This window comes from Aspergillus viridinutans (genome assembly GCF_018404265.1).
Source record: "Aspergillus viridinutans IFM 47045 DNA, scaffold_5, whole genome shotgun sequence".
Taxonomy (NCBI): domain Eukaryota; kingdom Fungi; phylum Ascomycota; class Eurotiomycetes; order Eurotiales; family Aspergillaceae; genus Aspergillus; species Aspergillus viridinutans.
In genome coordinates, this window is record NW_025091221.1 from 1,409,783 (window position 1) to 1,422,944 (window position 13,162).

A 13,162-nucleotide genomic window follows, 5' to 3' on the forward strand; every position below is an offset into this window, starting at 1 on the left:
ACACCCTAATGAGTCCCCTACCTAGCTCTTCCCAGTCGTGACAAGAGAAGAGATTGCGGGCTTGCTCAGCGTACACCACGGTCAGCATGCCTATACGCTGGTCATCCTTGATTCTCTCTTGCCTTGCTGGGACAGCTTTCGCGGCCACTCCAGCGCAATGGCGATCCCAATCCATCTACTTCTTACTCACGGATCGATTCGCACGGACTGACGGTTCCACGGCGGCCTCGTGTGATACCAGTGCTCGAGTCAGCTACACCGAGCCTCCCTTCGCAAGCTATGGCGCGCTGACACGTGAAACAGGAATATTGTGGTGGTACTTGGCAAGGCATCATTAAACAAGTCAGCAAGCGTTCTCTATGGAGTTTGAGAGTATGACAATGGCTAATTTAGGTCAATATAGCTCGACTATATACAAGGCATGGGCTTTACGGCAATCTGGATAACCCCAGTCACCGAGCAACTTCCCCAGGATACATCGGAAGGCACTGCATACCACGGGTACTGGCAGCAAGACATGTGAGCATCAAGTCATCCCCATATACTGGAATCAATTCCTGCTGACTCGGAAAGTTATTCGGTTAATTCCAACTATGGGACCGCTGACGACCTGAAAGCCCTGGCGTCAGCTCTTCACGACAGAGGCATGTATCTCATGGTCGACGTTGTTGCTAATCACATGGTTTGTTGGGTTCAGCCCGCCGGTGTACTGCTTGCTGATTGGAAACAGGGATATGCCGGGGCAGGCAATTCGGTCGACTATAGTGTCTTCAAACCTTTCAATTCTCAGACCTACTTCCATCCGTTGTGCTTCATCAGCAACTACGATAATCAGACAAACGTGGAAGATTGCTGGTTGGGAGACAATGTTGTTCCTTTGCCGGATCTTAATACTACAAACTCGGATGTCCAAAAGATTTGGTACAATTGGGTGGGCTCTTTAGTGTCTAATTATTCCAGTAAGTGTACTCTTAGTACCTGCACAAGACAAGAATTAACTGATATGCTACAGTCGACGGCCTACGAATTGACACTGTGAAGCACGTCCAGAAAGATTTCTGGCCGGGATTCAATGACGCTGCGGGCGTCTACTGCATCGGGGAGGTATTTAATGGAGATCCAGCGTACACTTGCCCCTACCAAGAGGTCCTGGACGGGGTGTTGAATTACCCTGTGTGAGTGGCATACGCATATAGACCTGTGCATCGCCGCGCATCTAACTAGAGCAGATATTATCCGCTTCTGAAAGCTTTCCAGTCCACAAGTGGCAGTATGAGCGACCTCTACAATATGATCGACACGGTCAAGTCGCAGTGCGCCGATTCAACCTTGTTGGGCACGTTCGTGGAAAATCACGATACGCCCCGGTTGGCATCGTAAGTTCCTTCCTAGACTCTCCCTCACTCCAGCGTTCTGATGAACCCCTGCTCGCAGGTATACCAACGACATGGCTCTCGCCAAAAATGCCGCAGCATTCATCATTCTCTCCGATGGAATCCCAATCATCTACGCCGGTCAGGAGCAACATTACAGCGGCGGCGCAGATCCCGCAAACCGCGAGGCAGTCTGGCTATCCGGCTACTCGAAAACCAGCGAGCTATACAAGCTCATCGCGACAGCAAACGCCATCCGGAACCATGCCATTAGCAAGGACCCGGCGTACGTGACTTATAAGGTACACGGCACTCACTCCCGGAGCCACCATACGCGGCCAGGCCCATGCTAACTCAGTTCACAGAATAACCCCATCTACCAAGATACCTCCACCGTCGCCATGCGGAAAGGCAACGACGGAGCGCAGGTCGTCACCGTCCTCTCGAACCTCGGTGCTTCCGGAAGCTCCTACACGCTCTCACTGAGTGGAACAGGCTATGCGGCGGGAACACAACTGACTGAGGTCTTTTCCTGCGCCACGGCGACCGTAGACTCAGGTGGGAAGGTCCCCGTTGTCATGGCGAGTGGCTTGCCCCGGGTGTTTTACCCGACAGCTGGGCTGAGCGGAAGTACAATTTGTACTTGAGCAGCAGGGCATCAAATAAAGGGTGATATGGTTTCTCTGAGGACTTCACTGGCATTGAATTCATTGTGTGTGTTCCGTCTTGGAATTTATATATATATATATCATGAATTGCATGGCTGCGTTATATTATACCGATCAATATAGTACTGCCACAATTAAATATATATCGCGGAAAGATAAAATATACCTCGAGAGAGAGGAATGCCAAGTGTGGTTCGAGGGTTCATTGTTGGATGATGCGCCCTTGCGATCAAGATTTAGATGCTCGTGCCATAATTTGCTCTGAAAAAGAGGATTTAGACTGGTAATTGCGACCTAAAGTCTCCTCCCTTAGTCGTTTCTCCTGAAAACGAAGGATCGATGCGCTCAAGCAATGAAGTACTCGGGACACCTATGATTACACCTGATGAAACCTAGCGCCAGAAAGACGGAGCGGGTTCAAAATTAAAACAGCCAAAGTTGGATAAATAACATTGTTTGAAGGTAGTTCGACGCCGGGAGGTGAAGCCTGCTTCGCCCAGGGAAAAGAAGAAACTAAATACATTACTGCCGCGCTGTACGGACGGCTGTTTCGCGCACAAGGCGCATTCATATTGGTCTTAGTGCATACAGAATTCCATGTACGATTGGCATATCAAAGTATCGCTGCACGAAACGCTTGCAGCTCACCGGCTACACTGGTGAGCATATCGGGTAAGGAGTGCGGAGGAACTTCGGGCAAGAGATGCTCCAAGCCACCATACTCCCCCATCATGGTATCCATGAGTGGATTCATGAATGGTATCTGCTGCCCCATGCTCAGTTTGCGAGTATCCCCGAACGCACCTTTGACTGCACTATTGGGGTTAGGACCTGCTGCGCACCGCCGCTTGAGCTCTGTGATTGTATATGAGAAGCGGTAGGCAATGTGATCTTCGTTCGGTGACAAATGGAGAAGGAAGGTTCGGACCTGGTCGATAAGCGGATCCATCGGGCTAAAGTCGCAGAGATTCAGGGCGGCGTAGCCCACAATGTAGTATATCTGATCCGGGAAGGCGAGTGCGTTTGGAAACCGGACCAATAGGAATCTTGAGAGGATGAGGCGCGAATTACGAAGGATTTCTGAGATGAGGTGTTCGGACTCCCAATGAAACCTCATTGCGGTTCGATAAAGTAGTAGCTGGCAATACATGAGGCTAAGCTCTAGTGTCGAGTGTCGCTCACCAGCTGCTCAATCAGTTAGTCCACTTCCTATAACATACGATCACCGGTGATTTACTTAAGAGATGTGCCCACTCCATCTTCCAGCGTTCGATTCCCTCGTATTCGAAGTCTCCCAGCCGCATACGGTGGCTAAAATTCTGCAGCTTTAGCGCGATCAGATATAACTGGATCTCCGCTACAATTTTTCCATCTTCAAATGTAGCAGCTGGGTGCTCAAGAAGTCGTGGACAATGCTCGAGGTACCTCTGCTGTATGTGAAAGGGACGAGCGTTTCCAATGGCAGACCTAGCAGACTCTCTTAGCAAATGTCGCGCAAACCCCTGAACATGATGAACACATACTGTAACTGAGTCAGGCATAGAGCATTCCACAAGCGTAGTTTCGCAACCATGTCATTGTCCACAATAAGCTCGGCAGGAGCATGGTTGAGAAAGTCAAAGGAAATGATAGCGTGGTTGATCGAGATCCCGCTCAGCAACCAACTATCAATGGGAGTCTCCTTTTGCACTGCTGTTGGCCATAGCGCAAGAAGGGTAAGAGCCTGAAGAGTCTCGTGCTTGAGAGGTGGATTGTTCCAGAGGACGTTGACTGCTGCATGCCGTATCTGAAGATACATAGCATGGATTACGGATGACGGTATACCGGGGACATAGCGAGAGGCTAGTAGACAAGCTGTACTATAGAGCAGCGGATCTGCAGCTCTCAACTCATTATGAAGATCGGACGGATTGTCGATCGAGATCCAGACCCCAAAATGATCAACAAACCTTTGGGACGAGTAAATTAGCGGGGAGTTTCTCAAGACAGATCAAAATCAGACGAGGAGAAGGGAGTGGCATACAATTGAATTAGTTTCTGAGATAATTTAGGGTCGATGATTCCCTTGGTGAAAGGATCACCGAGTGACCTCGAATCCGCAGGTAGGACATTTGCTTCTCCCATGAAGTCCGACTGCAGGTCCTGAATGAGACGGATAGGTCTAGGAGCGAAGGAAGACGATTGACTTCCTTCGATCGAAGCGGTCTCGTCGGTGATACCACTCCTTGTCAACACGGATACCGAGCTGCCAGATATACTGGGCGACCGGTCCATCATCTGCCGCATCATGCTGGTCATTTCTGTCATACTTCGTTCCAGCGAGTTGAGGCGCTCTTCAATGGACGGAATAGCTGCCGTTGCATCCGACCACATTGAAGCATTATCTTGAAAGCGCTCAGCTGTCTCAGGCAGCTTGCACTCTATCCTGCGAGGAAAACATGTTCAGCAAAATTTCGATTCCAGCCGGCCAATTGAAGCAAGGGAGCTTTTCAGGATTTGAACATCTCGTATCCTTCAATGTAGAGTTTCTATCGTACGAACCTCAAGGAGAGACAGCGGCGGCAAGCATGACCGCGTGGATCTAAATCGCACCGGGTCTTCAGCTTGCGACAAGTATTACAGGCCGTCATTGATCGTCGTATGCGACCTTTTGGACGAATTGTGTCGCCGCTGGCACTGGATTCTGGTCGGCCGCTGCCGTCAGCGACATCAACATTCGTGTTCTCCCACGTGGGGATCTCAAATTTGACATCTTCAACAGAAGTGGTGCGCGTCATGGCATCAGAGAATGGGTACTGATGGATCCGCAACCAACGACGATGACTATCTAATAGGTGGAAAGGGAACAGACAGGCGTGGGAATCTAGAAAACGAAGATCCAGCGCAAATCATAAATAGCTCGGATATGTGGAGCGAGACAATTGCCTTTTTAACAGGCCATGGTGGGCTAGGGGCATGAAATGATGTTAGCTTGCTGGCCGTTGACGAAATAGACTCCGCTGGAAGTTGGGTATTCTGCGCCGCCACGGCCAGCCAACCTATCTTGAACCTGGGGTAAAAGCTAATCAGGGGCGCGATGCAACCATGAGGCGCCGCTAGCGGGCTTCTAGAAAAGTAGAAACAGGCAGAAGAAGGTGGCAGCGATAGTTGCAGGCTGCAGTCAAAGAGGGGTTGACTGACATGCGCCATCTTTCCTCCTGCATCCGACGAGAGCCGGATTCTCTGAAATTCCCGCTTCCAAGAGCGATGAGGGGTTAGATTTAGTGATGGAAAGAAAAGGAGAAAAGGAAAGCCAGCACGCAATTAGTTGGAAGACATTGTGCGGGACACTTTGATTTGTTGATAGACAACGTTGCTTATCTTGATCATCCAAGATGGTTAATCTTGCGGAGGGTCTGGATGCTGCATCTGGCGGTTTTGTCTTAATTTTCCCACAGTGGAGCAGCGATTTCGATGGGCCTCTTTCTGGTCCCATCTAATCATCCTTAATATCAAATTTCCCTTCACTTGTCTCTTCTGTTTCGCTATCACTCTTGTGGATTTGAAAAGAGACCAAGCATTTAAATTTAGGGTGGCCAACCGGATAGGGGAGATCATGCAAATCAGCTTGGGCGCCCGCGAATCTGCGATTGCAAAGCATGACTGGTGACTAGCGAGCAGGCGCGATCGTCGCCGAAATGTATCTATATCGAACCAACCAGTGCGAAGATAGCCATTATCTATCCCATGCGGTCGACGCTGTGCTTTCGACGGTGGAATAAAACGGCTAGTTACGGTAATTATTTTGCCGGTTACTGCCTGGTCGGAGATTAATCTCGATCCGTCCCAATAGGAGTGGTGCATATGGTACAGGTTGATGCACCTTTCGTGTTCGGGCTGTAAGCCATGGGAAGCTTCTGAACGGACTGGTCCTGTGAGGAGACATCACTGTTCATTGAGTCATGGCTTCGCCTCGAATCCTGATTCGCTTCTGCACTTGTCCTGCTGCAGCCCACGGTCAGGTACTTGATGAACAGCCTTCGCTTTCCAGGATTCAGTGATCAGTGGCGCAGGACAGGGGTTCGATTGTTCAGTGTAAAAACACGTCGTAAAGTCGCATTGGTCAATCCTGTGCCATTGGCCAACCCGACAGGCACCCGGACATTAACAGCTGACTTGTGGACCCTATGCGAATCGGAATACGCTGATGTTCGCGACATCCCCGCATGAAAGGTTCTCAGACTTATGAGCCCGTTCCCAGACAGAATAATCAAAACTCTGGACCACTTTAGCCAATACACTATAACTCCTGTCTAATTAGGAAAAAGGACTGTCCGAACTTACTTTCAATTTGTGGAAACACAAAGGCCGACCTGCTGGAAAGGTACAGGCAATCAATGCCAAGAGGCTTTAATTAGTGTCGAGATTCGGTTAAGCAATCTCTAGCGCAGGATTCTACCTCGGCCTCGGCGCATAGCTTATTTTGGAAGGTGACAAGCCGCAAGAAACATCAGATGTCTGAGCGTAAGGGAAAAAGGCGCGTTTTGGGCTAGTTCCTGCCGCTAACATGTGCCAATCTCCTCACCGGTCTCTGTGAGGTATTTCGTTGGACAAGACACGGCGGTCTTGAAGAACAGGGATCATGCTTAGTGTGCCTTCAACTGAGAGGACAGGCGACAAGCCCCCTGCACGGATGAATGCCAGCCAATAGTTACTCATTTTTGCGATAGACGCCAAGCCAGCCCTCGTTCTTCGCTCCCATCGTGCTGTCCAAGTGGCAACAATTGGCATGGACATGTACTGCCCCGCAGCCTGATAAAAGGGTTGCATTATTAAATAGACATGTCTCACATGCTATCGCGCAATAATGCGTCCAATTGACCTTTGAAAACGAAAAATCAGCTATCACACCACCGAGACCAAGACAGATTATCGCAAATGTGAATGACCGAGAGCTTTCGGAGAGCTCCGACTGTAGAGATAACGCAATCCCTATCGAGGATTGTACCTGCATCCGAAAGTCTGCTGGAGATTGTCCTTTGTCAATCTGATTGCTTGATGCTCGGATGGCCTGATCATGATGATTTCTTCAAAACCTGCTGCAAGGTAGCAAAGGATCTGACCTGCAGAGAAGCAGAAGAGGAATTTGAGGGGAAGCTGGTGTGTATGGGCAAATCAAGGGCCAACTTATTCTTTCTGCCCTTTTCCACCCTTTTCTTTTTCTTTTTTTTTTTATTTGGCTCGCTCATCAGGTGGCACTCTCGTATCTGGCAAACTTTCGCGATCGACGATCATCCTCCTAAGCCTGGTTGTCAAGTGACTGGTGGTGTGAAGCCAATCTTTCAACATCCAGTGGGAAAGTAAGATTCATCTCGCTGACAGAAGGAAACCGATAGGCGAGATCAGTGCGCATCAAGCCCATCTTGTATGTAGACTAGCCCAGGAACCGATGTCAGATCGAATAGATTTCGTCGGAGAGAAGAACAAATGCGTTGATAAACTGGATGTTGAGGGCATTCTGTAGAAAAGATAGCCCTACTGCTGTGGTTCTGTGCGAGTATAAATACTGTCAATTGAAGAAACATGAAAGGGTCTAGACACATGATATTTGCTTCCTCAGGCAACTTACGACTCCATTCCGTGCAGCCAGTGTAACACTGTGATCCTGGCCAGTCGTGCTTGGTAGAATGCATTTACCTAATGTTTTCAGGAAAGGGGCGCCAATTCGTCCCAATCCGCAACGCCCAGGAGTAAACAGAGAAAATCTCTTTCTCTTGCATCAATTGAGCGACCTTGGCCGGATATCGACGGTCAAAATTCCTGTAACGTGTTCTCGAGCTTTGCATTGAATGGCTCCTGCCCATTACCATGAGCGATACTAACCTTGATAAGTGTACGACAGGTTTGAACTGACCGCACCCTGCGAGATCCTATACCTACGGAGTCCGTCTAGAATGCCCCAGCAAGTGCAGGCATTACTCCATCCCGACCAGCTCGCCATACATGGGGACCCTGGAGGCCAGAAGCAATTGAAAAAGGAAATGCTGGCTTCCCAATGCAGCTTCTTCAGGTCTCATTGACGGAGGCCCCTGCTGGACATCTGGCGGTCAAGGAAGCTTGAAGACGAGGTGACATTCATAAATTGCCACTAGCGATGGACATGGTCGACGATGCTCGATTTCTCTCCGTCCCATCTCACAAGTTGGGTCTTAGCGAACACTGGAAGATGATGCGCATCACACGCAGAGAAGAGGATGAGCGCTGAAACACAAAAGTCGGAAAGCCTACTTGAAGCGAGCATTGTTCGCTGATGGATTCATCCGGCGGACGAAGAATCTTAGTATGTTTCAGCGTAGGACGTTGCAAATCTAAATTGAACGGAAACGAAATGCTACCTCCTGCGATAAACAATGCGAGATAGGCTTCCGCATGTCAATCTTGACCTCCTGATGCAGTATCAGTGGAGTCAACCGAAGTGACGAACGCACGCTGCCTGCTGCCCCTATCCACCCAATATGTTCACCATGATATTTGTTGGTACTCGGACGCCTCGCTACATCCTGAGCGCTAGTAACACGTTCACAGTCAATATGTGTTCCAAGCAGTCGAAAAGAATCGGGATAATGCACCGCAAGTATCACTCTTCTCGAGTTCTGACCTGGGTCTCAGTCGTTTGTAGTGAAGACTGTGTGACCGAATACCTCAAAGCCACACCGGAGAAAAAAAATGCCCCTTCATATCCGCACGATAGCAAGGACTACTACAACTGTCAAGCATCATCATTTATTACAAGGGTCCATGATTCCCATCTTGCGGCCTGTTGAATATGGGATCTTCATCGAAGGCTGCTGCAAAACTGAGATCAAACAACGGTCAGTACACCACGGCCAATCATCGAAATTTTTGGGAGAAGGAGTGCAGAGAATTATCCCTCAACAACTACATTCCCATAGGACTTGTGTGCCTTCGGCCTTCCAAAGCTGTATGTGGAAACACCTGTGATGCAGTCCATAGTGCATGTCTGGACAAGGGCAAGAGCATTTTTGCCTCGAGTAGACAATGAGCATCGCAATCAAAATGAATGGACTTATCTCTCAGCGAAGGATCACGAACAAGTGATTTTGGCACTATTTCGTCTGTTCACTCGGCGGATTCTTCCGATGCCAGCCAGAGAAAACACCAATCATCAGTGGGCTATGGCTCATAATTGTTGTTCAACACTAGGTGCATTTCACCCAATTTGGCGCACGTCGGATGATCGCCGACAAAGTCCTGAAGGACAGCGCTTATGTATTGTGGCCATGTTCCTTGTTTGATGGAATGATAGAGGACTTACGCTTGCGACTTCCGAGCGAGGATTGCTCCTGATCTCTGCAGGTAGACGGCGGTGAGAGGCGCAAAACGGGGCGGATTTGAGAACGCACATCATTGAATCACGTCCTTACATTAAAGCTGAACCCACAGACCAATGTTGTCTTCTGGCAGGGAGATTGAGAAGGGATTAGCAAGCAGGTATCGGGAGGACAGCGAGGCAATTGTTACTCAGATTGGCATCTATTGAGATCTCAGCAGCGCATCGCAACGGACCCCGACAATGTGTCACGCAGGGTTTTCGTTGGAGACTCAAATGAAATAGTCCGTCTCGGCCCTGGCTTTTGTATATGCTTTGCAAGGAACTCAGGTATAACCGATGAACAAATAGAGCGTACGGATGTGGCCAGACATGGAAACCCATCAGGGATAATGGGCGAGTACGTTGGCAATATGCCATGTATTGGATGCAGTAGCCGCACACCAAGGTAGGAGAAACCCTCCAGTGGAAGTCCGCTTCCGCATCTGATCCTGACAGATCTCACTTCTCTCAGATACACTTTTTCCGGTCTTTGATCCCGACGAAGAGGTTAGGGGGGCAGGCTCGTCGGACTCAACTACCGATACTTGGTGAACTATCAAGAAGAGACTCGAATATTGAAATAAGGATCTCTCGTTTTCGCGAGAGAACAGGAACCGAGAAGGTACCATGACAAATACCGTGCCTCAGTGAGTATATTGTGTAGATCATGATTGACGAAAAACGTGGCTCTCGTGGTGAAATCATCCCTAGGCCACAATTGCCAAGTCCTCACTTCTAAAAACTACACATCGTGAAGCCGTAAGGGGATGGACGGTCAATGATGATGCCACGCCGATTGTCTCAGACACGGAGAGCTTTACAAGACGAAAAGCATGATCTAGAAAACAGCCGTCAGACGATCATGAAGTTCGTGAACTCCTGTCTGCGGGAAAATCAGCCGTCGATCATCCGCACATGACGGACTAGTACAGTGTGACTCGATGAACACCAAGTCCACTGCTAGCTAACCCAGTTACTCAAGGGTTTCGGAGTCAAAACGGGGCTTGAGTGAGCTAATGTTTCTGACCGTCCTACCAGGGGAACAGGGTGGCATTTTCACTGCGACTTATTCCAGAAAGTAGTGCGAGGCGGGGAAGGTTTGTTCATTTGAGAGGGGATGATTCGCCAGCTACGCTTGGGACTATGAGACAAATCTCGGACTATTGGATTCAAGGTTCCCCAGTTCCCAACATGGCAAGCTGAAATATCGAGAGATTGGGGAAACTTCGGAGAATTATCATGAAGTAAATGGGTGTCACTAGTAGTTTATCTACGGGGCGTTGGAAGACTCGTGGAGGCGTGGGCTTGTCGATGAGACATCTTGAATCCAAAAATGATGTCAACGGCCACTTCCCCGGAAACGTAATAACAAGTAGATTGTGGCGAAGATAATAATACGTATTAACCTGTCTCTAAATGCTCAATATTCGAAGTTCGAACCCAAGAGATTTCTGAAATATACGCCATACCCGATACAGTATAGGACAACGCGTGAGCAACGTGTAATTCAAAGTTCATACTATCCCGGTGGAGACATATCTACTGGCCGTCTACTCCTGTGGAGGTTTCTAAATAACTAGTAGGTAGATAATACCTTACTAGATAGCGAAAGAAAGCTCAATGTGACAATGACAAGAACGCTTATGTCTGTGCCAGAAATGGCCCGGTTCGAACCAGCCGAGAGTGAGAGAACCCAGGTACCAGGAATGCTCTCGGTCGAGAAAGGGGACACGGCAGCTAAAGGTGACAAATTCCAGCTACAACCATTCCAACTTTGCACAGAGGACAGAAACTTCGGGTAGATGGACAATGATCTCCTGAAGAGTAGGTAAGGTAGATCCGTTCTTCAACATCGTTACCGTTCATTCCAATCAACTCTTATGGTAGAAATTCTCTGGGGGTAGGCATGTAGTACGCTGCATGGAAACATTCCGATCCTATCCCGTCTTCGAGAAGGTAGATTCTTCTTCCTGCAAGATCCAGAATTGATCTACACGCTTACTCCATTTATGCACGATCTGAGTCTTCTATGATGATTGGTTCTTGTAGGCTGACTGGCTGAGTGCACCAAAGCTAAGGTAGTACGTAGTATTATGTAGAAAGTGGGTACGCCTGGCATTGGCACTGTGGCAGGCTGGCAGCGCCTCCCCTAGACTCGCTACAGTAGTAGATGCAGCCCCAAGATACCTTACGCCAAGTTTACGGAGTACCCAGTATCCCCTACCTGCTATCCCGCTGTAATAACGTATTTACTATGATATTTTCTCAAAGCTGCTTAGGACTACAGAGCAAAAACTAGTGGCGACAGGCGTTCTGTCAGGCCCCATTTCAGCCTCGATCCACTCCTTGGCTCTCCCCTAACTTCAGACACACGGAAAGGTAGGGCAGTCCTTGTCCAGCCCGTCACCTGCAGGCTGCAGCTGGTAGAATTTGGAATTCAGTTTCAAGATATGGAGTGCGTAGGTATGGAGTCCCGGTCACGGAGTGCCTCGGGAGTCAGGACTGAAGTGCAATGCAAACACGGTAAGCGAAAAGCAGAATCCATACTGGTACTATTCAATACTCTCTGTAGAAGTATGTACTGCGCCTCTGGCCAACAACATACTTGGCGCCAATGATGGGCTGTCGTATAAATTTCGGAAAAGGGACCAAAATATTCCCATTGACCTGGAGGCTGGAGCATCCGCTGTCAACCTTGTTCATCAGGTTGAAAGTCAGTGGCCTCGCTTGTCATAGACTTATAAGTCTAACACTACCAAGCGTCATTAATCTGGATTACTGACTTTCATTCGTGGCATCATGCCGAAATTTACCCATACATGCTGATGATGAATCGTCAGTATTGGCGATTGGCATCTGAAAACTGGAGAAATAACAAAGCTTAGTTTGTATGAGCGTGTAAAAGAAAAGAAAAGAAAATAAAATAACCACGTGAATCAGTCCGTGGTTGCTCATCTGAGCTTGCGCTAAATATTGAATAATATTGAGTACTCTGTACTTCCACGCCTCTCTAGAAGCGAGCCGACCATCAGTGGGGCTGAGGCCGCTGCTGAGGGTTTGCAGGTTGAACTTTATCCAACAAGAGGTTGTCCGCCACGGCGCCACCTCCAATTTCTTTGGCTGTACCAAACTACTAAGGCTTCATCCATATTTCAGCGCGGTGTTATTACCATTCTTAGTAACTGAACAATGCTCTTTTCAGGTATCACCTGACATCATTATATTGTTTAAGCCAAAAAGTTTGACCTGTTCTCTCTGAGTTGACCATGGACTTCCCTGTTCCCCCTAGCCAAGTTCACTTAGCAATGTCGGTGAACACCGGACTGTTATGGTGACTGCTTGCCTAACAGCTTATTATTTCAGTCATGGATTAATTCATTGGTGCGATAGATTATTCAGGTACGCAGGGCTGGGACTTGCCCCACGGACCTGCCATTCCCAGGAAAAGCACCCCTATCTATGAAGCTATGGGATGGGTTCAGACTCTAGAGATAGATCCGGGATTTGAGGCTTCCTGCACTGTTCTGCATACCACAGCAACCCTTACCTCTACTCTCACATCTGCTGTAGAACATGGATGGGCAAGTAAAGTCTAAGTATCTATTACTCATGACTAGGGAACCTCATTGTGATCTGCGAGAATTGGGACAGTCATGAACTCATGACTAGGTTAAAGACTAGCGAGAAGATCCTTCGAAGTCATGTCTCGTGGCCGTGGGTGACAACTCCCCACCAATGTTGTCATTATT

At 48.6% G+C, this 13,162-nt stretch overlaps 2 protein-coding genes across 2 annotated transcripts; one reads left to right on the top strand and one right to left on the bottom strand.

Annotated features, from left to right (window-relative positions):
- Nucleotides 1-86: 86 nt before the first annotated feature.
- Nucleotides 87-2,020, top strand: Aspvir_007406 (alpha-amylase; the record flags this gene model as incomplete). Its single annotated transcript, XM_043270588.1, has 9 exons — nucleotides 87-248; nucleotides 304-342; nucleotides 404-519; nucleotides 574-682; nucleotides 731-959; nucleotides 1,013-1,175; nucleotides 1,230-1,376; nucleotides 1,435-1,675; nucleotides 1,739-2,020. The coding sequence occupies 9 exons, from the start codon at nucleotides 87-89 to the stop codon at nucleotides 2,018-2,020; spliced, it is 1,488 nt and encodes a 495-aa protein (XP_043126523.1).
- A 634-nt stretch (nucleotides 2,021-2,654) lies between these two features.
- Aspvir_007407 (Zn(II)2Cys6 transcription factor domain-containing protein) lies at nucleotides 2,655-4,818 on the bottom strand (the record flags this gene model as incomplete). Its single annotated transcript, XM_043270589.1, has 5 exons — nucleotides 2,655-3,202; nucleotides 3,279-3,508; nucleotides 3,565-3,990; nucleotides 4,065-4,466; nucleotides 4,583-4,818. 5 exons carry the CDS (start codon nucleotides 4,816-4,818, stop codon nucleotides 2,655-2,657), a joined length of 1,842 nt encoding a protein of 613 aa, XP_043126524.1.
- Nucleotides 4,819-13,162: the final 8,344 nt, after the last annotated feature.